At 43.3% G+C, this 25,559-nt stretch overlaps 1 protein-coding gene across 1 annotated transcript; it reads left to right on the top strand.

The window, feature by feature from the left end:
- Nucleotides 1-8,386: 8,386 nt before the first annotated feature.
- On the top strand, nt 8,387-16,822 carry smpd1 (sphingomyelin phosphodiesterase 1). The gene is made up of 9 exons (XM_010868822.5): nt 8,387-9,044; nt 11,259-11,377; nt 12,414-12,615; nt 12,965-13,245; nt 13,343-13,513; nt 14,077-14,248; nt 14,675-14,751; nt 15,300-15,445; nt 15,577-16,822. Exons 1-9 carry the CDS (start codon nt 8,826-8,828, stop codon nt 15,999-16,001), a joined length of 1,812 nt encoding a protein of 603 aa, XP_010867124.1. The 5' UTR covers nt 8,387-8,825; the 3' UTR covers nt 16,002-16,822.
- Nucleotides 16,823-25,559: the final 8,737 nt, after the last annotated feature.

Below are 25,559 nucleotides of genomic sequence, written 5' to 3'. Positions count from 1 at the left end.
TCACCATTTTAAAAACTAATCTATTGGAAAGGCATAAAGATTTTTTTTGGAAAACATTATAAAGAATTGTGTCATTGGTATTTCCTCATATTTTCATGCCTTTACTATCAAATTACACTGTATTGGGTAGAAAATAATGAAATAATTAAATAATAGAAGGTACAAAATATAGGCACCACCAAAAAAAATCGCTTCTTTTTGCATGTAATGACGCAGAATGGCGTTCACTAGTTAAGTTTGAACTCAGAACAATTACCAACTTCTTCCCAAAAACTCAGGAACACCCCCATAATGTTTACTAAATATTTATTTTTATATCATATTTATAATACAAACGATGTATTATGGTTCAAAACATCATATATATCAACTTATATAGAATGCTGCTGCTACAGTTAATTACTGATAAGAATGCAGAACACATAACACCAATCTTAAAATCTCCACACTGGCTACCTGTATGTCACAAATTAATACTGCTTGTTCTTAGACTAGATAGTTTTGTAACCCAAATACATCTTTGATATTCTTATACATCTCCGGAATATTAAGAGACCACTGCACCTTTTTCTTTCCTTTCCTAAAAAGTCAAAGAGGAAGGTTTTGAGTGAGGAACCTTTTCAACTTTTTTGGAAAGAAAAAAAAAAGGTGCAATGGTCTCTTAATTTTTTCCGGAGCTGTATGCTAGAAATAGTGAGAATTAACTTCATGGAGGTAGCCTAACAATATGCAAAATTAGCCAGGGAGTCAAAGTAATGGAGAGGCCCTCTGACACAGTGCTATAAATATGTATATATAAATACATTTGCCTTGAATCATTTTGATTTACATTTCTTAGGGCCTTATACATACAACGTTGATGTGCACACATGCACCCCGACACACACACACACACACGCACACACGCACACGCACGCACACACGCACACACACACGCACAAGCGCACACACACACGCACACGCGCACACACACGCGCACACACACGCACACACACACACACACGCGCACACACACGCACACACACGCGCACACACACGCACACACACACACACACACTTCCCATGTGCACTATGTATACCTATGTAGTGGCTTTAGGTCTTATTTCCTTGCCTGCAAGCTTTACCTTTCACCCTCTGCCAAGAAACAAAAAGGTATCCACAACCTTTTCCAATAATTGGGCAATGAGTTGGCTGGCCTCAATGTGCACTGTCCCCAATGTAAGGCACGCCCATCATGTTGTAATTTCTTAGGGAGTCATGTGACATACTGCATTATAAGGAAAGACCTAAAAGACATCAAGTCAAACAGGCTCATATTCAAGCACTAGACAGATCAAATCAGAAAGAGCTTTGAAATTATCATGAAGGACCCCCATGTCCGTTGTGAAGCGCTCTCTCAACTCTTTGGAAGATGCATCAAGCCCCATACGGAGTGCCCTGCACATAAAACAGGAAACATCTTGTCTGTGAACGACTTTCACCAGCGCTGCATGTTGGCACATCATTACTGCGATGTTGAAGAAGAGTTCTTCGTGAACCTGGAGGAGTTCTTTGACCACGGGTTTGATTACGACTTCACCAACATGTCTTCATCTTCCGAATGTACCAGGGGAAACGAGAAGTACGAGAGGCCCCTCGGTTGGTACCGCATGGCTGTGAAGGTTCTGGATAAATACCCAGATGGGAACACCTGGCTGGGCAGATCTGGGTGGAGGAGTGAGTCTTCACCAGGAGAGTGGCCAGCCTCCTTCCATGGAACCAGCATCGATGGAGCCAAAGGCATCATCCAGGACCATTACATACCGGGATCTGGACAAGCATACGGAAGAGGGATCTACTCCACTCCACTCATGAGTATTGCCGGTGATCAATACGCCAAGATGTTCGTTTCAAAGAAGAATGGCAAAAGATACAAAGTGGTGATTCAGAACAGGATCAATCCCATGCAGAGAAAGATCTGCGCCGCAACCGACTACTGGCTGATTCCTGTTCAGCAAGGAACATCAAAGGAGGAGGAGAAAAGGATCGTGGAGAGCTCCATTCGCCCGTACGGCATCCTGATTAAAGAGGTCTAAATAAGATGTGTGCAGGATCATTTAAGAGAAAAGTAGTTCAGTTAAGTGTTAAAGCTAAACAGCAATTATTTTCAGGTAATACAATATGAGTAATGTTTCTCCATGTGAACTAAGTCAAGTGGCTGTAAACTGAATAAACTTGAACTGTGTGTCCAACTGGGTGTCCAGTCTGTGTTTGTTCCCCAGTGAAAATGGCCCAGCAGCCAGGCACTTGCCTATTGATCTCATAGCCTCAATGAATAGAAAAAGGATGGTAAAATAACTTGGAGAACAGTAATTTTTTATGGAGAACCCTGTGTACTGTGTTCTTCCATTCAGTTAAGACATACAGTATATTATAATACTTAACCCTATTTGTTTTGCAGTGCTGAAAACTTTTTAACGTAATGCATGAGAATTACTCCTCATAGATCAGCTTGTAGAAAATCAGCCTTAAGTGAATAAAATATTGAATGGGTGACAAAATGCTTGACACTCCTTCACTGTAAGGATCAGCTTCCCTCTGCTTACTATCAGATACAGTAACAATGAACAGCATTGCATCAACAGTGGGGACCTGGGGCCTCATTCATTACTCATACGTATATTCAATAAATGAATATATAGCACTTTAGGCTCATTGCTGATACCGAACTAAACAGTTATTTGGAACAGCTTCCCTGACGATTTAGCCAATCATCTCTCACGCCTCCTGCCTGGAGGAGGACACCTCACTGCTGTTCACCTCTTGGCCACCTCATTGGTGAACTTCATCATGACATCACAGATGACTTGAACGTCAACAGAGTGAGACTGCTTGAGGTTCACTTAAGCATTTTCCTTGACCCGTGTATGTGTATTGCATTGGGGGTACAGTTGATTGGTCAAACCACCACCAGCACATCTGTAAATTTCCTCTTAATGGTTCTCAGCTCCTCAGAACTTTAGGGGAATCAAATGTATCTGGGAGTCATTCATTACTCATTCTGCAAGCTGGAAAAAACAACAAGAAAATAAATACTAGAAAAAGATTACCTGAGGTAGAACTATAAAAACAAGATCCTTTTGGAAACATCAGAATCAGATTTTTTTTTATTGCCAAGTAAGTCTCACAACAAACAATTAATTTTTTTCTGGCCCAAAGGTGCAACAATTTATACAAAAGGAATGGGGGAAATAAAAACAAATAAGAATAATGGACAAAAAATAAACACACACACACACACACAATAGACTACTAGTGTGGCAGGGTACAACCATGGCAATGAGAAATAAACGGGATATTCTGAAGGAAATGGTCAGTCTGCATGACGAATACCAAGACAAAAAAAGTATGGTACGTAAAATACACAAGGGAAAGAGAACTCAAGCCTGGACAGAAGTCTTGGTGTTATTAGTGCTATCACTCAACAGGACCAGCAAGCTGCTTACCAAGTGGTGTGGCCCATCCACTATGTTGGTAAAGGCAGGGCCAGAAACCTATGAGATTCTGTGTCCAGGGAAGCGACATCTCACCCAGCATTTCTGTATAAATCTGTTAAAGAAATAAAAGGTGAGAGGCCCAGAAAGGCAGCCCCAAACTACCAGCACAGAAGCATTAGAATAATTCAGAACATTTGTGACTGTGATGAGGAACATTCAGACTTGAACCCCAAGAGGGCTGGTGAAGGAGAAGAATCCCCGAAGGGCATCCAATGTGTGAACAGCGCCACCAACAGATCGAGGTAAAGAATGTGTTCTCTTTGCTGTTTCAGAGGAATCCAGAATAATTCCTGAAAGTACGCTGAAAGCACTGCAACAGGATGTGCAGTGTTTGTAGGTCACATACCTAATTGAATTCTCTAAAATTGAGGGGTTTGGTCCTATTCTTTTAGTTCCCAAGAAGGACAGAATAATCAGATTCTGGGCAGATTTCTGAAAACTGAGCAGTGTTTCCTGTTTTCTAATCCCATGCCTTGGATAGATGAACCATTGAACAGGCTGGGTAAGGCCAAAAGTATCACCACACTTGATCTGTGTAAAGTATATTGGCAGGTGCCCCTTACTCCCTCCTGGCTACAACACATGGATTTTTGCCTTCAGGGTTTTGCCTTCAGGGCTCCATCCATTTAAAGTGATGCCTTGTGGGCCATATGGAGCCCCTGACACCTTTCAATGGTTAAAAATGAAAGCCAAAATCCCATGGCCATTCTGACAACTGAGTGCTTCACCAGGGCCTCTGGTGTAAACATTAAGTTTGAGCTTCTAACAATTCATGATTGCCCCCTTGTGGTTATGTTTTATGTACCGGTCGGATCAGATCTCCAGTTGATAAATCAATTGATATTCTCCACAAAGTTAAAAAAAGTATTTGTTGGGGGCAGGCCTACCTTTCTGTCTGCTTACATGAAAGGCAATTGATTAAGTCTGTGTCATAGATACACACATGTAAGAATGAACAAATCAGCTACATAACAGGTCCATTTCTGTTAAATATGTTTTGTTAGAGGACGCATCTAGGAAGGGAGCTGATTTGGACTGGTCAGATGGGCCGTGAGCCAAGAACAGACAAAACAGTTAGTGGAGGGATCTGTGTTGATCATGACATTAATAATCTCTCTCATCTCATCTTCATCCGCTTATCCGTATCGGGTTGCGGGGACAGCAGCTCCAGCAGGGGACCCCAAACTTCCCTTTCCCGAGCCACATTTGCCAGCTCTGACTGGGGGATCTGTGATGGTAATTTAATCGATCAGAACTCTTTAAGAAGGAAGTACAGAGACGAAATACTGTCGGCACAATTAACAGTATTATTAATCATTTGCAAATAAGAGAGATGCGTCAAATGCTTACCAACATAATCGTCCGAGGAGTCTCTGACTCCATACATGCACAATCCATATTTATTACAGTGAAAAGGGGTGTGGTAAGTTGTTGCCCATCTGTCCTGTGTCACAAAGGCTTTACCCAAAGGGCGGGCTATCCCCCCACCTTATCCTTCCTGCCATAGGTAACTTCTTCAATTCTAAGAGTTCTTACAGCATCTGGACAGACAATAGATGCCCCCTAGGCAAATACCAGATCCCCCATTCCTTTTCTAATTTGAATAAGGGGCTCTCAGTCCTTTAATCAGTGAGAATACATTGGTTAGAGAAATTTCCACAACAGATCCCGAGGCGTTCCCAGGCCAGTGTCGAAATATAATCCCTCCACCTAGTCCTCCTCCCAGCTGGAGATGCCTGGAACACCTCCTTAGGGAGACGTCCTGGGGGCATCCTTACCAGATGCCCGAACCACCTCAACTGGCTCCTTTCGATGCAAAGGAGCAGCGGCTCTACTCCGAGTTCCTCACGAATGGCTGAGCTTCTCACCCTATCCCTACATTAATAATCTACAAACTGTATTCATTATTGTGGCCTACGTCCAATTATTAGTTACATAAGTATTTTTTATGTTCCTGGCTTGATCTATTTTTCTCTGTTAATACAGGTAATGAATGGAGAAGAGGGCTTCTTAAAGAAAAACGATCAGGTCTGTGAGAGACGGAATTCTTACTGGTTGGTAGGTAATCCAATACTTTTGTCATGCAATAAAATGCAAATTCATTATTTAAAAATCATACAATGGGATTTTCTGGAATTTTGTTTTAGATTCCGTCACTCACAGTTGAAATGTACCTATGATAAAAATTACAGAAAACCAGCAAAATTGGCAGTGTAACAAATACTTGTTCTCCCCACTGTATGTGTTTGACAGGTTTCACATGAACGTATGTTCTGCTCTATGTTGAAACCCATAACCAGGGCAGCACAACACTGCATTGGCCCTTCTCTTAGACTTCTCCATGCCAGGTGTCCCTTGTGTATTTTTATCAACATGTTGCGTTGCAGAACCTTAGGATTTATTTTGTATTAGTGGCTTATGGTCTGTTTCAGCCCAAAGTCTTTTACCACAGATGAACACATGGAACTTTCCACACCCATATGCAAGAGCTATAGCTTCTTTTACTATCTGTGCGTAATTGCACTCTGAGGTTGTCAATGCTCTTGAAGCATAAGCTACAGGGTGCCATCTAGTGTCGTGTCTCTGCAGCAACACTGTAAATAACCCTGACTTAGATGCATCTGCTGAGATTTTGATATGATGTTTTCATCTTAGAACTAGAGCTTTCACTATTATGTCTTTCAGCTCATCAAATTCTCTCTGATGGTAACTGTCCCAACTCCAGTCAGAGGATTCGACTAGCAGACCTCTCATCTGACTGGAGTGGCTTGATAGATTAGGTATAAGCTTGCCTGTGTAGTTGACCATACCTAGAAATCTCTGAACACCCTCTTTGTTTGTCGGTGCAGGCAGGTTCCTAATGGCTGTGACTTTGCTTTGGTCAATTTTTACACCCTCTTGTGTCAGCTTTTCACCAAGAAAGAATATCTCTGTTTGTCTGTACTGACATTTGCCTGCATTCAGTTTCAAACTACTAGTTCTGGCTACTATTTTCAACCTCTGGTCATGCTCCTTAATTGTATTGCCCCATATCAAGATGATATCGATGTATACCTTGGCACCTGGAATGCTCTCAAAGATCTGCTGGATTGTCATATGAAATGTCACGGGTGCAGAAGTTTTAAACAAATACCTTCCAAATGGAGTATTAAATGTACAGAGTTCAACGCTCTCCCCGTCTAAACCTGTCTGCCGAAACCCTGAGGACGCATCTAGTTTAGAGAGGTACTTTGGGCTCTCACAAAATAGGTCCCCTCATGTGAGCAGCTGGTAGGGTTTCCATTTTAGAAATCTGTTTAACTCTTTGGGATCATAATTAACCGCTGATGTAAAAAGGGATTTATGAACAAATTTGATTGATTGACATAGTCCTAATGAACCATTATTTTGTGGCATGTGTGTACCCACTCAGTAGGCTCCTCTCTTTTTTTCTGCTTGGTCCAAGGATTCTAGTCTATTCAGCTCTGCCCAAGGATTCTAGTCTACTCAACTCTTCCCAAGGATTCTAGTCTACTCAACTCTTCCCAAGGATCTAGTCTAGCCTCTGCACTTGCCCCAAGGATTCTAGTCTATTCAGCTCTTCCCAAGGATTCTAGTTTACTCAACTCTTCCCAAGGATTCTAGTCTATTCAGCTCTGCCCAAGGATTCTAGTCTATTCAGCTCTGCCCAAGGATTCTAGTCTATTCAGCTCTGCCCAAGGATTCTAGTCTATTCAATATCCTTCTGGTTCTACTAATAAATATGAACATTCAAGATATGGGTTTACACACAACATAACCAATTTTATTTAAGTTTTCCACTTTTAAAGACATTTCACCTCAGCTCCAGGGTTCACCCTTTTTCCCTGGCTGTCTGATCCTGCTATGGCAAGGACCTTTTCATGGTCAGCATCTGATCTTGCTAAAATGAAGGACATGACATGTACAACTTCATGTACATTGACGCCTGCAGAACGTGATGGCAATGTTTGATCCATAAGACCCAAATTAGGTTGAAATGTCAAATGCAGGTAATTATGTAGGGAACTACAACGTTAGATAACTTTTCAAGAGATCAACTACAGTGGCTATATCTTCTAATGTATCAAATAGCTGTACCACTCACTTTGTATTTGCAAAAAAACGCTTGCTAGCTAGCAAAATAACTTTAACTAGTAAGCTAATATACAGCTCTGGAAAAAATTAATAGACCTACTGCACCTTTTTCTTTGCTTTCCAAAAAAGTTGAAAAGGTTTAGAGTGAGGAACTGAAGGGTTAAAATGATGAGACCACTGCAAATTGAACGCTTCTGTTCCTCACTCAAAACTTTCCATTTCAACTTGGAAAACCTTTTTTTTTGCAACTATCAAAATATAAAACGTTAGCCAAACTAAACCTTACCGCTTTTAGAAAAACAGTCTGATAAGCAAAATATTTACCTCATTCATACGTTAATTAGCTAACGGTAATATCAGCTAGGCTACCAAACTTTCATGAGACAGAGATGGTAGTTACTAGTAGCAGTGGTAGCCTCTACTGCGGTAACCAGACCTATCCAGTAACTACCTCAATGCAAAGTGCCTGCGTGTGGTCCTAAACCCAGTATGACTCGAAATTACGCAATTGCTTACCGTACTAACACTGCAAGAGGTTGATCTTTTTTTATAATTTAAGAGTTGGGTTGATAAAAGTTTGGGGGGGGGGGGGGGGCAAAATGCCATTTTCAAAATGTGGGGCGGACATGTCCCACTCATGTATAATGAAACCTACGCCCCTGCACTGGGTTAGATACGATACGTCTTAATCAGTTTAGTCTAAGAAATTACATTAAAAAGCTTAAAACAAACCGGCTGAGTACATCACGTGATCCGTCAGCTGATCTGCCCACGAGTCAAGGACAGAATGATTAGCTGTGGTCCTTTTCCGTAATGAGGGTTGCTCTCTCCCCCTCGGTTTATATTACACTTTTATTTTTATTTTTTTAAAGTTAAACAGTATTGAATTGGTCAGAAATCGATTATATGACTTGCTTTTCTCTAGGCTTTCATAAAGGAAAGCTGGCAGACCTGTCACAACTCGGACTGCGGAAGTGTACTACACTTCCTCTTTGTTGACATATCGGGGTCGCAGCCGAACAAAACACCGTACCTCACTGTACCTCAGGAAGTGAATATAAAATGTTGTGATGGTGACATGAGTGTTTATTATGCGGGACGCTGTTTTAGAAGACGCTCGTCAACGTTTTGTGTGCATTTACGGCAGAGTGAAATAGTTGCAAGCCACAGCTTCACTGCTAAGTAACACGAACAATGCGGTTCACAGCTGTTCCCTACGACCTGGGTTTGCTGTGCTGGGTCATAGTACTGGTCTCGGTGCCGATAGGGACCTCTTTGCCGATCCAGGAGAACGCGAAACCAGACATAACGTTTCTGGAGGAAGTCGGTCGTCTCAGGGTCGGGTTCAACTGGCAAAACCTGACCTGTCCGGTGTGTAAAACCCTCTTCACCATCCTTGACATCGCTCTGCTGGTAAGATGGAACACATGGATATATCCAATATTGTGTTTGGTGTACATTTAAGAAATTTGCTAAACAGAGAATGGAACATAGTATTTAGCTCATCACATAATAAACAAAAAAACATTGACCTGTTTGGATTACTTTTAGCAAAATGTAATTTGGCTAAATGTATTTAGCAAAAGTATGGTTTTACTTTGTTTTTCAGCCTTCAATTTTTAGGGATGTGCTTGTATGAAAATATTTGGCCAATTCACCGTCGGCCGGTATGTTCATACCGGTGTTTTGTCATTTCTGTACCTGTGTACGCTTGAGTAAATTAAATCAAAATGTTGCACCTCATGATGTTTCTAATTTTAACAAATATTAATTCGATCATACAAAAGTTAAGCTTCTATATATTTTAATTATAAAATAATAATATAAGTCTGATAATGAGTGGAAAATTCCAAGTTTAAATTATATAATTAGAAATACATTCTCGTTCAGTAATGCACATTATACAATGTCTGCATATAAATTCTAGTAAATAAGTTATTATATTTAATCAACAAAACTGCAATTGACAGAAAACAATAACAAAAGAATGGGGCACACGACTAAAGCAAAAAAATATATAAAGGTTCATCCCTGTTCATTTTTGTGTGGGCCCTCATGCTGAGACCAAAGGTCTCCAGCCAGCCTGCTGTATAGCCATCAGATACATCCCCTCTACATCTCTATAAACATGGAGTGCAAAGTACAGGGAACACAGACACAAACAACCGAGCACACAATCATGACAAACACTTTTTTCATTAAAATATTCCTCTAACATCATTTTGTCCTCGAGGCACCCATTCATTTAATTTAAAATGATCTGGGAAAGGAACCAGTCGCTGGCTGAATATGGTCAACAAACACATTATTTATATCAAATATGGATGGATTTAAGATTTGATAGGATCCCAGATAGTTTCTGCTAAAGACACCTAGTCTTCCTAAGGTTCTCATAGAACATCTGAAACAACATAAACAAATGACAACAATGTACAAACACCACATATATTGACAGCAAACTCATGCAGTACATTGGATCACCAGCAGAACTGGATATGGCATCTAAATTAAAACATGATTTGGCTTTTTTTATCAATGCTGTAAATCTATTTCTCAGTTGCCTGAAAAGAAAGTTGACAATCAGCTACCAAGTCAGTCTTTCTAGGATTTGCCCAAGATTGATTTCTCTGCCAAAGGAATACATTTTTGAGAAGTTCTCCAGAACCATATATGGGAATGACAGACAACAGCTAAGTTTTTGTAAATTATTCCAAGTTTGTATTAAAAACTTTAGATTTAGATCCTCCTAAAATAACCACCTCAGAGGACAAAGGGGACCAGGGATGTTGGAATGGGATCAACAGCATCTGCCCAATCCGCAGGGTATGTTATGTGACCGCTACTTAGGAATCAGCAGGATATGGTATATGACCAGTACTTAGAAATGTGTACTGAGCAACAGACACATCAATAATTAACAGTTTCAGTTGCCGAGGTAGAGAGACATTTAGTGCAGGGTGTGCACAGGATCCCATAAGGTTTCGACTTAGCATATATGGCTACTCATCCACCCATCTTTATCCTGTCATATCTATTAATAATTTATGGCAACTTCCCTAATTCCTTCTTTATTACAACAAATATTTTATTAGCAAAATTTTGCCAGCTCTGTCTGTCAAAACAGGAAGGGAGTTGTGGCAACGGTCAACAGAAACTGTTTGACAAAAAGTATTTGCAACTAAGGAACAGGACTCTGCTCTGAGGAGTTTCCCACACCCCTCATCAGGCCACAGATGTTTCAACCGGTTTTCTTTTCTCAACATCGTTTTAACTATAACTAGTCCACCTGATTCAGTTAGTCAGCTGTTCATCAAACCTTGGACAAACCAGTTTACATTTTCAACTGACCAACTCTCCAGCTGTAGTCCGGACATCTGTCTGACACCGGTGGGTTATGGGACTAAGAACCAGGACGAGAGAGAACCCGACTTGCAGGTTCTGTGGACCTAATAAGGCCGACTTCGTTTAAGTGTCAGAGGAGACATGGCCTGTTTGATTAGAAGAAACGTCTCTGTGGTTGAGCCTTGTGGCGTGCTACGTGTCAACACCTCTCTCTCTCCGTCTTTCTCTCATAACACTTTCTGTCACGATGCTTTCCCTCTCTCTCTCTCATGCATGTCTCTGCAGAGTGATGTGAACGAAGAGCGGATTGCGAAGGTCGCGGGCGACGCCTGTATTCGCCTCCATCTGGCTGACGAGCAGGTCTGTCGTCAAATCACAGAGCTGTTCAGAGATGACTTCATCAGGTGGGGTTTGTGTTCGGCCTAATTCTGGCCCTTAATGTTAATGCTATGAACCACTGTTATTTTGGTCGATTACGTTTCATGTGTTAAAGATGACTGCATACATCTACCGCATTTCTCTAAATAGGTTTCCTGATGTATGATCGTCTAAGTTTGAAAATGCTATTGTGAGAGTAATGCTTGGCTTCATCGAAGCATGTTTAATAGGTAATCATGGTAAGTGCATAATATAGTTCCAAATACATTATTTTGAGAATTTTAAGCAATGACACGTCCTGACCGAATCAAGTGTCTGATTACATCAAACATCTTAGAACTGATTGAACAGGACGAGCCCTGGGGGGAAGGGACACCACTGATGAGCTATCAGTTGTTGCCTTGGTGTTTTCTTGAACCTCCAGTAACTTTGTGATATTTCTTTACATACTTCCTCATGTTACAAATAAACCTAAAACAGTTTTTGACACTCTGATAACATGTTGTTTGCATATTTTTGACGTGGTGGATGGCGAAACCTTTGATCGAAATGGGGAACCTTAAAGAATCCTTGCCCTAGGCCTTTTCTCAGTTGCCAATTGGAAGGGAAGGTCAGATGGGGAGGGAACTCTGGCTTTCTCATCCAATGGGTTTTCAGAAGGAGAGGATATAAGAAGTATCCAAATGAAAGAAAGGGACGTTGGCATCTGTATAGATGCGCGTCTCAGCATTTAAAAAGGTTAAGTGCTACTTTCTACACCCGGTCTGTGTTTTGATTCTGGACATGATTCAGATGTCTTGACTGTCCTCCCCCTCTGTTTCCATCTACACCCGGACCACTGGTCTGTGTTTTGATTCTGGACATGATTCAGATGTCTTGACTGTCCTCCCCCTCTGTTTCCATCTACACCCGGACCACTGGTCTGTGTTTTGATTCTGGACATGATTCAGATGTCTTGACTGTCCTCCCCCTCTGTTTCCATCTACACCCGGACCACTGGTCTGTGTTTTGATTCTGGACATGATTCAGATGTCTTGACTGTCCTGCCCCTCTGTTTCCCAGGGCTTTGCAGCGGTCTCTCTTGTGGCCGTCCGAGGCCTGTGCCCTGCTCGTGGGGAAGTCGTGTGGACACTTCGACATCTACGCCACATGGAATGTCACCCTCCCCCGGGTCCCCAAACCCCCTGTCACTCCTCCCACACCTCCCCGGCCAGGTGCTCCTCAGAGCAGGGTCCTGTTCCTCACGGATATCCACTGGGACAAGGTCAGCAGGGAAGCACGTTGCATTGAGACCAACATTTTAATCTAATGGCCACAGAGTTGGGTGTGTAGTTTAGTATGAGAACCTGCTCTGCCGTCCCATGTAGGTTCTTGCTTAGCGAGTGGCAGGTCTCTGCAGAGAGTGAGTTGCTGAGCGCAATCAATGTTATCTCAAATTTGAACAGGGACAGTTCTTATAGTGTTAGAAAAAGAGTAAGACAAAAAAGTGCTCAAAGGATTTTTCTGCTCAGTTGTGTCTTTGAGCTGAGAAGAAGTAAACTTCTTAAGTAGACAAAGGTTATTTTAATATTTTGGCCATTGTTACCTCAGATTTATTCATGTATTTTCATCAGGACTATGCTGTGGGTAGCTCTGCGGACTGTAAGGCCCCTCTGTGTTGCCGTAACGACTCCGGGTCTCCCCGGCGACACCGGATGGAGGCTGGGTTCTGGGGCTCCTACAGCAAATGTGACCTGCCTTTGAGAACGGTGGAGAACCTGTTGGAGAACGCAGCCAGAAACGGCCCGTGGGACTGGGTCTACTGGACCGGAGACATACCGGCCCATAACGTCTGGTCCCAAACCAGGAACCAGCAGCTGTCTGAGCTCACCGTCGTCACCCGGCTCATACGCAGGTACACACCCACTGATGCCCATGGTTGCTCTGGAAACGGGTTCCGCTGAATGACAGGGTGAACTGACCAGCCAGTCTTGTTCCCTCCCACTCCTCAGTCACCTTGGGAACGTGGCTGTGTACCCTGCGATCGGTAACCATGAGAGCACCCCGGTTAACAGTTTCCCCCCGCCCTTCGTCCATGGCAACCGGTCATCCAGCTGGCTCTATGACACCATGGCTGAGGAGTGGGCGCCGTGGTTACCAGAAGAGGCCCTGAAGACTCTTAGGTAGGACTGTGATGATGATGATGAATCCTAAATTTGTTCTGACATCGATGAAGATGGTGTGATTGATCCTAGATCTGTAGAGTCTGATGAATGATCGATGAAAGTAGGTGGACCTGTACTGACCATGAATAGTTGTAAACTGATCCTTGCTTACATCTTTACCTACGGGGAAACTGATTCTAGATCTGTACCACATTGTTCTAGATCTGTAACTGTAGTTAGCAAGGACACTGGTGTATCTTTATAAGCAGTCACATGGTTGCTTACTGTGGTTTTCCATGGCCAGTTTCCTGTCAGAACAGATATTTTCTAAACATATTAACCACATATGTTGAGCAGTCAGATGTGATGCACGCAACCATTGGTTGATGTAATGGACCTTTACAATGGGTCCCACAGTCATGGTGGTTGACCGGCACGCTACTCTGTTTTAACCCAAGAAAGGGGAGAATCACTTCTCTTTATCCTGTGATCCGCTGACACTAAACAAACCTGAACAATTAACAGGCTCTGAAACAACCCTAATTGAACATGACCAGGTTTAAAACGCTCTCTTTCTCCAGACACGGTGGGTTCTACACGGCCCAGGTCCAGCCGGGCCTGCGAGTGATTTCCCTCAACATGAACTTCTGCGCCAGGGAGAACTACTGGCTGCTGGTCAACTCGACCGACCCAGCCAACCAGCTGCAGTGGCTCGTCCAGATATTACAGACCAGTGAGGACGAGGGGGAGAAGGTGAGGACGAGGGGGAGAAGGTGAGGACGAGGGGGAGAAGGTGAGGACGAGGGGGAGAAGGTGAGGACGAGGGGGAGAAGGTGAGGACGAGGGGGAGAAGGTGAGGACGAGGGGGGGGGGGCTGAGGAGGAAGTCCGTTTTGAGTCAGAATATGTGAGAAAGAGGTCTGTTACTTTTCTGAGTTCGTTAGGAGGAAGTCAGTTATAAATACGTTATGAGGTCCTATGAGTCTGAATATCTTAATAGAGGCTATTAGTTATAACTGTTATGACTGTAGTCTGAATATTGTAAATCAAGCCTGTAAATATAAAATACAAATATATATTTATATATATATTTTTTTTATTTTTTTTTTATTTTCTGGAGTCAGTTGCTTTCCTGGCTGTTATAGAGCCATTCTAAATGTCTCACCTGTCTATTTGTCAGGTTCACATAATTGGTCACATTCCTCCTGGTCTGTGTCTGAGCAGTTGGAGTTGGAACTACTACCACATCATCAACAGGTAGGGGGAGGAGTGTTCTGCCACACTGTGACCACTACTAACCTGTGTGTTGTCTTCTTGTTACCCAGAATGCCCCAATCCTGCCAGCCCAGATAGATATGACCCCACAGGGTTACACTTCCCCCTCTGACACCAGACAGAAACCAAACAACTCTTTCGCTTCAAAATATGACTTCCCAGTTTAAGCCAGTCATGGACTCTAGAAAGTTCCAGATTACTTTCAGTTCACTATGTCAGTGGTTCTGAACCTCCCAGCCATCTCAGGTCTGTTGTAACCCTCAACCAGCTGACCTGAATAAAGCAGATAAAGGCTTGATGATTAGCTTCCAAGTCATTGTTGCTAGCTCTGGTTGATTGTGCCATCTCTGGTTGATTGTGCCATCTCTGGTTGATTGTGCCATCTCTGGTTGATTGTGCTAACTCGTTGTGCTATCTGTGGTCGATTGTGCTAGCTGTGGAACACATCTAACACATGGACCAACCCGGGGTCCCCGGGAAAGGTTTGAGAACCACTGCAGTATGTCTAACTTGTTTGTGTTTGTGTCCAGGTATGAAAGTACCATCATGGGTCAGTTCTTCGGCCACACCCACGTTGATGAGTTCCAGATGTTTTATGATGAGGAGACTATGACGAGGGCTTTGGGCGTGGCCTACATCGCACCCTCAGCCACCACTTACGTCAACCTGAACCCAGGTCAGAAAACAAACACACGTTCTCTCCAAAAACCCAGGTTCACACACCTCAACCAGACAGTCCAAGACAACTCCTTACTCAGACAGAGTAAGACCCGTATTGTCTTTTATAACTTTTTTTCTGGTTGCCAGGTTACCGGGTCTACCTGGTGGACGGTAACTATGACGGCAGCTCCCGGTTCGTCCTGGACCACGAGACATACATCCTAAACCTGACCGAGGCTAACCACAAGCCCGGCGGGTTCTCCACCCTCACCCCTGACCCCGAACCCAAATGGACCCTCCTCTACCGCGCGTCCGAGGCCTACGGCGTCTCCTCCCTCTTCCCGTCGGACTGGGACGGCCTGATCCGGACCTTCCTCCAGGACGACCGGGCGTTCCAGCGGTTCTGGTATCTTCGGCACAAAGGCCACGTTTCGGAGCCGTGCATTGACACCTGTAAGACCTCCGTTCTCTGTTTCCTCCGGTCGGGGAGGTATGAAGAACTGGAGCGCTGTGACTTGTTGCAGGACCCAGCGGGCCGGGCGGTCAGATCGGTCCGGAAGACCCTGTGTTGATTTGGGTCAGGTTCTTGTCTTGGGTTGACGTTAAGTTGCTGGAGGGTGGGGAAGTTGGGTCTGTCTGGGTAAATGCACCCTGATGGTGTGGGGTTCATCCACTGAGGAACCACGCTGAGATGAGGCCTTCAAACCTCACATGTTCATTGTCAAGTCTTCCACAGTTGGCATTCATTGTATTGATTTAGAAATGTAAAGTACCTAATGGTGTCCCAGATGCTGTGAGTGAATGGGTTGGGTGGACAGACCAGTATAGAAAATATGTGGTGATTAAATCACTTGACACTATTTTTGGATTGAGCTGCAGCTATTACCTGTCTTTCCGCTCATATGGACATTTAGGTGCCGGTTTTCACAAATATTAAGCTCCTGAAATAAAAAAAGAATCAATTGAAAAAAAAAATCTTTTTTTTGTCCAGGACTAGGCTTAATCTGAGTGTGAAATCTCCCCTTGGTGTGTTCATATAACCAGCTACTGAACTTTGCCGGGATCCAATCGGATCACACTTGGCTGTGTTTTACGTGTGAGCATCACAAAAGGTTTGAGTTACTGCAAACCCAAAAATGTTCCCTCTGAAAGCTGCATTGCTGATGGATTCCAATCAGATTGGTATTGTGAAAAATCTGCCTTAAGATTGAGTTATTTGATGCACATCCCTTCCAAATCACCGGTTATTAATGTGACAATATTAGAATGTACAGCAATACTTCCCTGCACTTTAATTTTCCTTTTTGTCTGTATTGTATATGTGGAACACTTGAAATGAATGAAAATATGAATATATTGTTGGAAAATAAAGATGCGCTTAGAGATTGACAAACTGCTTTTTTTCTTTTCTGAACATCCTGTTGTAGCCCCTGAGTCAAGGTGCAACCGACGTTTTAATATAGATACATATCATCATCGGCTTGGTAATGGTCCTTAACTAAGTTTATGTATACGTGTTTATGCAACTTTCAAACCTTTCCCAATCTTTCACCAATTTAACCCCCTAAAAGTTGGCCCAAATCCCCGCATGTTCATGTTTCAGTCACATGATGCTTATGGATTTCAGCGGGTACTAATGTGGGAATCTACCCTTTTCTGTTTTAAGCCTTTATTTCCTCATTTTTTGCCATTTATTTTGGTAATTATTTTTTTTACTGAAAAATAAAAGAAATATACATGTATGAAAACTGCAGATATTACAAAAAGCAGTGACATGGCACATTAAAGAGCATGTGAATGAATTTGTTAGGTCAGATAAATATAATGTTACACTTTAAAAGATTGCACCAGTGATAAAGTGCAATGCTCTGACTGCTGATAAAGAATCCCCAACCATCCTGATACCTATAGAGAGATGCTGTTCGCACAGTAGATCACACCATCCTACTGCAGTGCCTAAGAGCAAACTCAGAACATTCCATCTATTAGATGTATCCCTGAGTTAGCATGCCTGAATCAACTCATTAACAGGAGAGGTTTGGGAACCACTGGTCTTTGGGACTGCCCTACACCAGTTAACCTACTGTCATCTATGGGACTGCCCTACACCAGTTAACCTACTGTCATCTATGGGACTGCCCTACACCAGTTAACCTACTGTCATCTATGGGACTGCCCTATACCGGTTCACCTACTGTCATCTATGGGACTGCCCTATACCGGTTCACCTACTGTCATCTATGGGACTGCCCTATACCGGTTCACCAACTGTCATCTATGGGACTACCCTATACCGGTTCACCTACTGTCATCTATGTATCTGCCCTATACCGGTTCACCTACTGTCATCTATGGGACTGCCCTATACCGGTTCACCAACTGTCATCTATGTATCTGCCCTATACCGGTTCACCTACTGTCATCTATGTATCTACCCTATACCGGTTCACCTACTGTCATCTATGTATCTGCCCTATACCGGTTCACCTACTGTCATCTATGTATCTGCCCTATACCGGTTCACCTACTGTCATCTATGTATCTGCCCTATACCGGTTCACCTACTGTCATCTATGTATCTGCCCTATACCGGTTCACCTACTGTCATCTATGTATCTGCCCTATACCGGTTCACCTACTGTCATCTATGGGACTGCCCTATACCGGTTCACCTACTGTCATCTATGTATCTGCCCTATACCGGTTCACCTACTGTCATCTATGTATCTGCCCTATACCGGTTCACCTACTGTCATCTATGTATCTGCCCTATACCGGTTCACCTACTGTCATCTATGTATCTGCCCTATACCGGTTCACCTACTGTCATCTATGGGACTGCCCTATACCGGTTCACCTACTGTCATCTATGGGACTGCCCTATACCGGTTCACCAACTGTCATCTATGTATCTGCCCTATACCGGTTCACCTACTGTCATCTATGTATCTGCCCTATACCGGTTCACCTACTGTCATCTATGGGACTGCCCTATACCGGTTCACCTACTGTCATCTATGTATCTGCCCTATACCGGTTCACCTACTGTCATCTATGTATCTGCCCTATACCGGTTCACCTACTGTCATCTATGTATCTGCCCTATACCGGTTCACCTACTGTCATCTATGGGACTGCCCTATACCGGTTCACCTACTGTCATCTATGGGACTGCCCTATACCGGTTCACCAACTGTCATCTATGTATCTGCCCAATACCGGTTCACCAACTGTCATCTATGTATCTGCCCTATACCGGTTCACCTACTGTCATCTATGTATCTGCCCTATACCGGTTCACCAACTGTCATCTATGGGACTGCCCTATACCGGTTCACCAACTGTCATCTATGGGACTGCCCTATACCGGTTCACCTACTGTCATCTATGGGACTGCCCTATACCGGTTCACATACTGTCATCTATGTATCTGCCCTATACCGGTTCACCTACTGTCATCTATGGGACTGCCCTATACCGGTTCACCTACTGTCATCTATGGGAGTGCCTTAAACTGGTTTATCTACCCCTAACTGCTAACGTCACCCTCATATCATAGGAATCCAGCATAACTGGTTCAGTCCCACAAGGGTATGTGTTAAGACCTATTCTCTTCCTGTTCTACATGCTCCCACTTGGTCAGATCCTGAAGCAGCACAGTGTCCAGTTCCACTGCTACGTGGATGACACACAGGTGTAGATTCACTAGTACAAGTGCCTGGGCAAGTCATATCCTCATTTGATATCCTCATATGATAGCACCAATCACTGCTACGTGGATGACACACAGGTGTAGATTCACTAGTACAAGTGCCTGGGCAAGTCATATCCTCATTTGATATCCTCATATGATAGCACAAATCACTGCTATGTGGATGACGCACAGGTATAGATTCACTAGTACAAGTCCCTGGGCAAGTCATATCCTCATATGATAGCACAAATCACTGCTATGAGGAAGACACTCAACACGTACACAATGTCATACTGATGCATGCCCAATCTTATTTTACACCTGGATGAACACGGAACAGTTGGGTGATGTGTGAAGGCAGCCGGTTCCTTTTCCGGATAAATACAGCTGGGCAGAGACAAAGGCTGACAGAGATAAAGAGACCCAGAGTTTAAGAGCCAAGGTGATATGAAGAAACAGAGACAAACAGAGAAAGAGAATAATACAGAAACACCAATAGAGACTAAGGTTTATGAAGGTAAGACAAGTATCCTCATTTTCATTAAACATTAACGTAAATTCTCTTAGTTGCACTAGGCATGTAAAAACTATGCTTTTGAATTATCAAAGAAATGTGGAATTATGATTATAATAATCTAACATTTTACTTGAAACTGAAAAGCATGGTTCATGCTCTCAGGAATGTCTGTCAGACACTTGATAATGAAATCAATGTATGATTTTAATTGGCCACAAACAGACAATACAGCAATCAAGATGAATGGTTCCTGATTTATTGCTGTGCAGAAAGGAAAGCAGTTCAGAAAATCTCTCCATTAAAGGAGAAACACCGCTTGTATACAATCAGCAAAGATCTCACCAACTGAGGGTAACACTGGATCTTTCACTAATTAATCTCTGTCTAGGGCTGCAACTAGCAACTAGACTGCTCAAAAACATTGAGGGAACACCTAAATCACATTTCGGGTCTCGATGAGCGAAATATATTAAGTAAACAATTGAAATCACAGGCTGTTCCAAATCATAATGTGACTCCGTAGTGTGTATGGACCCCACGTGCCTGTATGCACTCTCGACAATGTCTGGGCATGCTCCTGATGAGACGGCGGATGGTGTCCCGAGGGATCTCCCAGATCCGGATCAGGGCATCAGTCATCTCCTGGACAGTCTGTGGCACTATAACGGTGGCACTGGATGCAATGATACATAACGTCCCAGTGGTTCCCAAATTAGATTCAGGTCTGGGGAATGTGAGGGCCAGTCAATGGCATCTTTGTCATCCAGGAACTGCCTACACACTCTGGCCACATGAATCTGGATATTGTCCTGCACCAGGAGGCTACTGCACCAGCATAAGTTCTGATGATGGGTCTGAGGATTTCATCCCTGTAACTAACTAGCACATGGATGTCTGTGCGACCCTCCAAGGATATGCCTCCCCAGACCATCACTGACCCACTGCCAAACCGGTCTTGCTGGATGATGTTGCAGGCAGCATAATGTTCACCAAAGCATCTCCAGACTCTTTCACGTCTGTCACATGCTCAATGTGAACCTGCCCTCATTTGTGAAGAGAACGCGGCGCCAGTGACGGACCTGCCAATTCTGATGTTGTTTTTCTTCTGGTACGCCGTAGAGAATGGAGTCTGTGGAGTCTGTGATGAGAGTTTTAACTAGCTGCTCAAAGCACTTCATGATGATTGGTGTGAGTGCTACAGGGGGGTAGTCATTCATGATGATTGGTGTGAGTGCTACAGGGCGGTAGTCATTCATGATGATTGGTGTGAGTGCTACAGGGCGGTAGTCATTCATGATGATTGGTGTGAGTGCTACAGGGGGGTAGTCATTCATAATGATTGGTTTGAGTGCTACAGGGGGGTAGTCATTCATGCAGAGGACTTTTTGGTTTTGTGGCACAGGAACAATGATGGACTTTTTGAAGCTGGTGGGGACCACTGACTGATGTAGCGATAGGTTGAAGATATCAGTGAAGTCATCAGCCAGTTGGTCAGCACAGACCTTAAGAACATGGCCTGAGATGTTGTCTGGTCCAGGAGCCTTGTGGGTGTTAATCCTTTTTAGGACTTTACAGACGTCTGACCTGGTCATTTGTAAAGGGCAGCCGTCCTGGTCCATTTGAGTATCCATGCCAGGGATGATGTTCTCAAAGCGAGCATAGAAAGAGTTCAGTTCCTCTGGGAAAGAAGCCGGCATTTCCCCACACCACTTGTATTGCCTTTATAGTCAGTGATGGTTCTCAGACCACTCCACATGTTCCTGGTATTGGAGCCCTGGTAGAGAAATTCTACTTTGACTTTGTATTAACTTTTTTGAGATTTTATTGCCTTCCTGAGATCATACCGGGATTTCTTATAATTGTCCATGCTGCCAGAGTTGAATGCTGCAGTGCGTGCCTTTAGCATGGCACGGATACCACTGTTGACCCACGGTTTTTGATTAGGAAATTATTTTGTAGTTGTACGTGATACATTATCGTCGATACATTTGGTGGGGGGGGTGTACACAGCTGTTAAAATGACTGATGTAATCTCCCGGGGTAAATAATAAGGGTGAAATTTAATCGTAAGATGCTCCAGACCAGCAGAGCATCCAGAAGAGATGCAGTCCACATCCAGACACCAAAGATTGTTTACCATGAAGCAGACCCCCCCCCCACACCGCCCTTTCGGGAACAATGGCCGCATCTCGGATTGAGGGCTCCAAACATATTTCAGTGAAAACCAGTATGTTACAGTTCTTAGTGTCCCGTCAGAAAGCTAGCCTGCTCCTGAGTTGGTCCAGCTTGCTGTCTTGACTGGACGTTCAGTAAGAGAACACTTGGGAGAGTAGCACGGTGTCCCAGCAGACGCAGACGGACCAAAACTCTACCCCACTTCCCACACTTTCTCTGTCGGCTTCGTTTTCCAGGTGCTTGCTCAGGCAAACGTTTCATCCCCGCCAGCAGGACGCACCTATAGCCCACAGCTTAGGGCCGGCGGCAAAAAGAAGCCGTGCGGGTATTTTTTGCTATCTGGGAAAGGGTATCCCAGGTTGTTAGTTGAACTTGATGTTCTGTACGAAAAAGACAATTCCAGCGCAGTTCTGATGTCCAATAGTGATTGTAATAAGTTAGTAACGCGGTTGGAATGTAGCAAAATTACACAATAGTAATGACAAGAAAACAATAAATCTGCAAAGTTGGTGTGATTCCTTTGTCCTGCTGCCAATTTGTTTACCAATACGCCGGTATCAAATGTAAATCTCGGACCAGATATTGAAATCTGCCATTATCGAGCATTTTACTCACAAATGTTAAATCCCTAGACAATTTAATGGATGAACTACACTCACGGATTACCTTTCAGTGGTACTTGCGAACTGTTGTGTGTTGGCGTTTGTGGAATCGTGCTTCACCCCCTTTTCTATCCACCAGCAGGACAGAACGTCAGAGTCAGATAAGGCGGAGGGGTCTGTATTATGGTTAGCTCTCGCTGGGCAATGGATAATGCAGTGTTGTCTACACACTGTTCACCAGACCTAGAGCTACTGACTGTAAAGATACGGTCCTTCTACCTTCCGCGTGAATTCAGCTCAGCTATTATCACAGCAGTCTAAATACCCCCCGCAGGCAGAAAAAAACTGTGCACTGGAGGACCTATACAGAGTAATAAATGGACTAGAGGACGCTCAACCTTAGGCAGCTGCTATTGGTGTTGCCAATTTTCATAGAGCAAATATGAGGAATGTTTTGCCGAAATACCTCCATGATATAAATTTTCCTACCTGGGGTGATCAGAATCTTAACCATTGTAATTCACAAATACGAAATGGCTAGAAAGCCATCCCTTGCCCTTTTGGTTTTTTCAGGCAGTTCAACTCTGAGACTGGCAACAAGAGACTGGCAGATGTTTTGTGTTGCAGCCAATGGGAACATTGATGAATACACAGACTCTGTGTATTCATCAAATGCATTGATGATGTCATACAAGGGTCAATGTCAGGACTTTCCCCAACCAAAAGCCTTGGGTTAATGGTAATTTCCATGCTAAGCTCAGAGCATGGTCCTCTTCCTATAGCTCTGGGGACCTGGAGGCTTTGAGGAGATCCAGATATGATCTACGGAAGGCTCTCAGAGATGGAAAAAGAGTCTACAGTCTAATTTAGGGTGACCAGAGATCCCGGTTTGCCCAGGGTTGTCCCAATTTCAAGCTGTATTTTTGGATTGAGCTGCAGCTATTACCTGTCTGTCCGCTCATATGGACATTTAGGTGCCGGTTTTCACAGAACAATATTAAGCCTACTCCTGGAATAAAAAAAGAATCAAGCTCAATTGAAATCTTAATTTTTTTTCTTTTTTTTGTCCAGGACTAGGCTTAATCTGTGTGTGAAATCTCCCCTTGGTGTGGTCATATAACCAGCTACTGAACTTTGCCGGGATCCAATCGGATCACACTTGGCTGTCCATTTTAAAAGGTGTTTTTTACGTGTGAGCATCACACAAGGTTTGAGTGAATGCAGTTACTGCAAACCCAAAAATGTTCCCTCTGAAAGCTGCATTGCTGATGGATTCCAATCAGATTGGTATTGTGAAAAATCTGCCTTAAGATTGAGTTATTTGATGCACATCCCTTCCAAATCACCGGTTATTAATGTGACAATATTAGAATGTACAGCAATACTTCCCTGCACTTTAATTTTCCTTTTTGTCTGTATTGTATATGTGGAACACTTGAAATGAATGAAAATATGAATATATTGTTGGAAAATAAAGATGCGCTTAGAGATTGACAAACTGCTTTTTTTCTTTTCTGAACATCCTGTTGTAGCCCCTGAGTCAAGGTGCAACCGACGTTTTAATATAGATACATATCATCATCGGCTTGGTAATGGTCCTTAACTAAGTTTATGTATATGTGTTTATGCAACTTTCAAACCTTTCCCAATCTTTCACCAATTTAACCACCTAAAAGTTGGCGGAAATCCTCGCATGTTCATGTTTCAGTCACATGATGCTTATGGATTTCAGCGGGTACTAATGTGGGAATCTACCCTTTTCTGTTTTAAGCCTTTATTTCCTCATTTTTTGCCATTTATTTTGGTAATTATTTTTTTTACTGAAAAATAAAAGAAACATACATGTATGAAAACTGCAGATATTACAAAAAGCAGTGACATGGCACATTAAAGAGCATGTGAATGAATTTGTTAGGTCAGATAAATATAATGTTACACTTTAAAAGATTGCACCAGTGATAAAGTGCAATGCTCTGACTGCTGATAAAGAATCCCCAACCATCCTGATACCTATAGAGAGATGCTGTTCGCACAGTAGATCACACCATCCTACTGCAGTGCCTAAGAGCAAACTCAGAACATTCCATCTATTAGATGTATCCCTGAGTTAGCATGCCTGAATCAACTCATTAACAGGAGAGGTTTGGGAACCACTGGTCTTTGGGACTGCCCTACACCAGTTAACCTACTGTCATCTATGTATCTGCCCTATACCGGTTCACCTACTGTCATCTATGGGACTGCCCTACACCAGTTAACCTACTGTCATCTATGGGACTGAATATCTTAAGAGAGGCTATTGGGACTGCCCTATACCGGTTCACCTACTGTCATCAATGGGACTGCCCTATACCGGTTCACCTACTGTCATCTATGTATCTGCCCTATACCGGTTCACCTACTGTCATCTATGGGACTGCCCTATACCGGTTCACCTACTGTCATCTATGTATCTGCCCTATACCTGTTCACCTACTGTCATCTATGTTATCTGCCCTATACCGGTTCACCTACTGTCATCTATGTATCTGCCCTATACCGGTTCACCAACTGTCATCTATGGGACTGCCCTATACCGGTTCACCAACTGTCATCTATGGGACTGCCCTATACCGGTTCACCTACTGTCATCTATGGGACTGCCCTATACCGGTTCACATACTGTCATCTATGTATCTGCCCTATACCGGTTCACCTACTGTCATCTATGGGACTGCCCTATACCGGTTCACCTACTGTCATCTATGGGAGTGCCTTAAACTGGTTTATCTACCCCTAACTGCTAACGTCACCCTCATATCATAGGAATCCAGCATAACTGGTTCAGTCCCACAAGGGTATGTGTTAAGACCTATTCTCTTCCTGTTCTACATGCTCCCACTTGGTCAGATCCTGAAGCAGCACAGTGTCCAGTTCCACTGCTACGTGGATGACACACAGGTGTAGATTCACTAGTACAAGTGCCTGGGCAAGTCATATCCTCATTTGATATCCTCATATGATAGCACCAATCACTGCTATGTGGATGACGCACAGGTATAGATTCACTAGTACAAGTCCCTGGGCAAGTCATATTCTCATATGATAGCACAAATCACTGCTATGAGGAAGACACTCAACACGTACACAATGTCATACTGAT

The sequence above is a fragment of the Esox lucius genome, chromosome 7 (genome assembly GCF_011004845.1).
Source record: "Esox lucius isolate fEsoLuc1 chromosome 7, fEsoLuc1.pri, whole genome shotgun sequence".
Classification (NCBI taxonomy): Eukaryota; Metazoa; Chordata; class Actinopteri; order Esociformes; family Esocidae; genus Esox; species Esox lucius.
This window is presented reverse-complemented; position numbering and strand designations above follow the sequence as displayed.

What these genes read in the sequence shown, in the direction of transcription:
- smpd1 (XM_010868822.5), top strand. Translation starts at nt 8,826, where the DNA reads ATGCGGTTCACAGCTGTTCCCTACGACCTGGGTTTGCTGTGCTGGGTC. An exon ending in GAGGCCCTGAAGACTCTTAG is followed by an intron (nt 13,514 to 14,076) that starts GTAGGACTGTGA and finishes CTCTTTCTCCAG; the next exon opens with ACACGGTGGGTTCTACACGG. An exon ending in TTACGTCAACCTGAACCCAG is followed by an intron (nt 15,446 to 15,576) that starts GTCAGAAAACAA and finishes TCTGGTTGCCAG; the next exon opens with GTTACCGGGTCTACCTGGTG.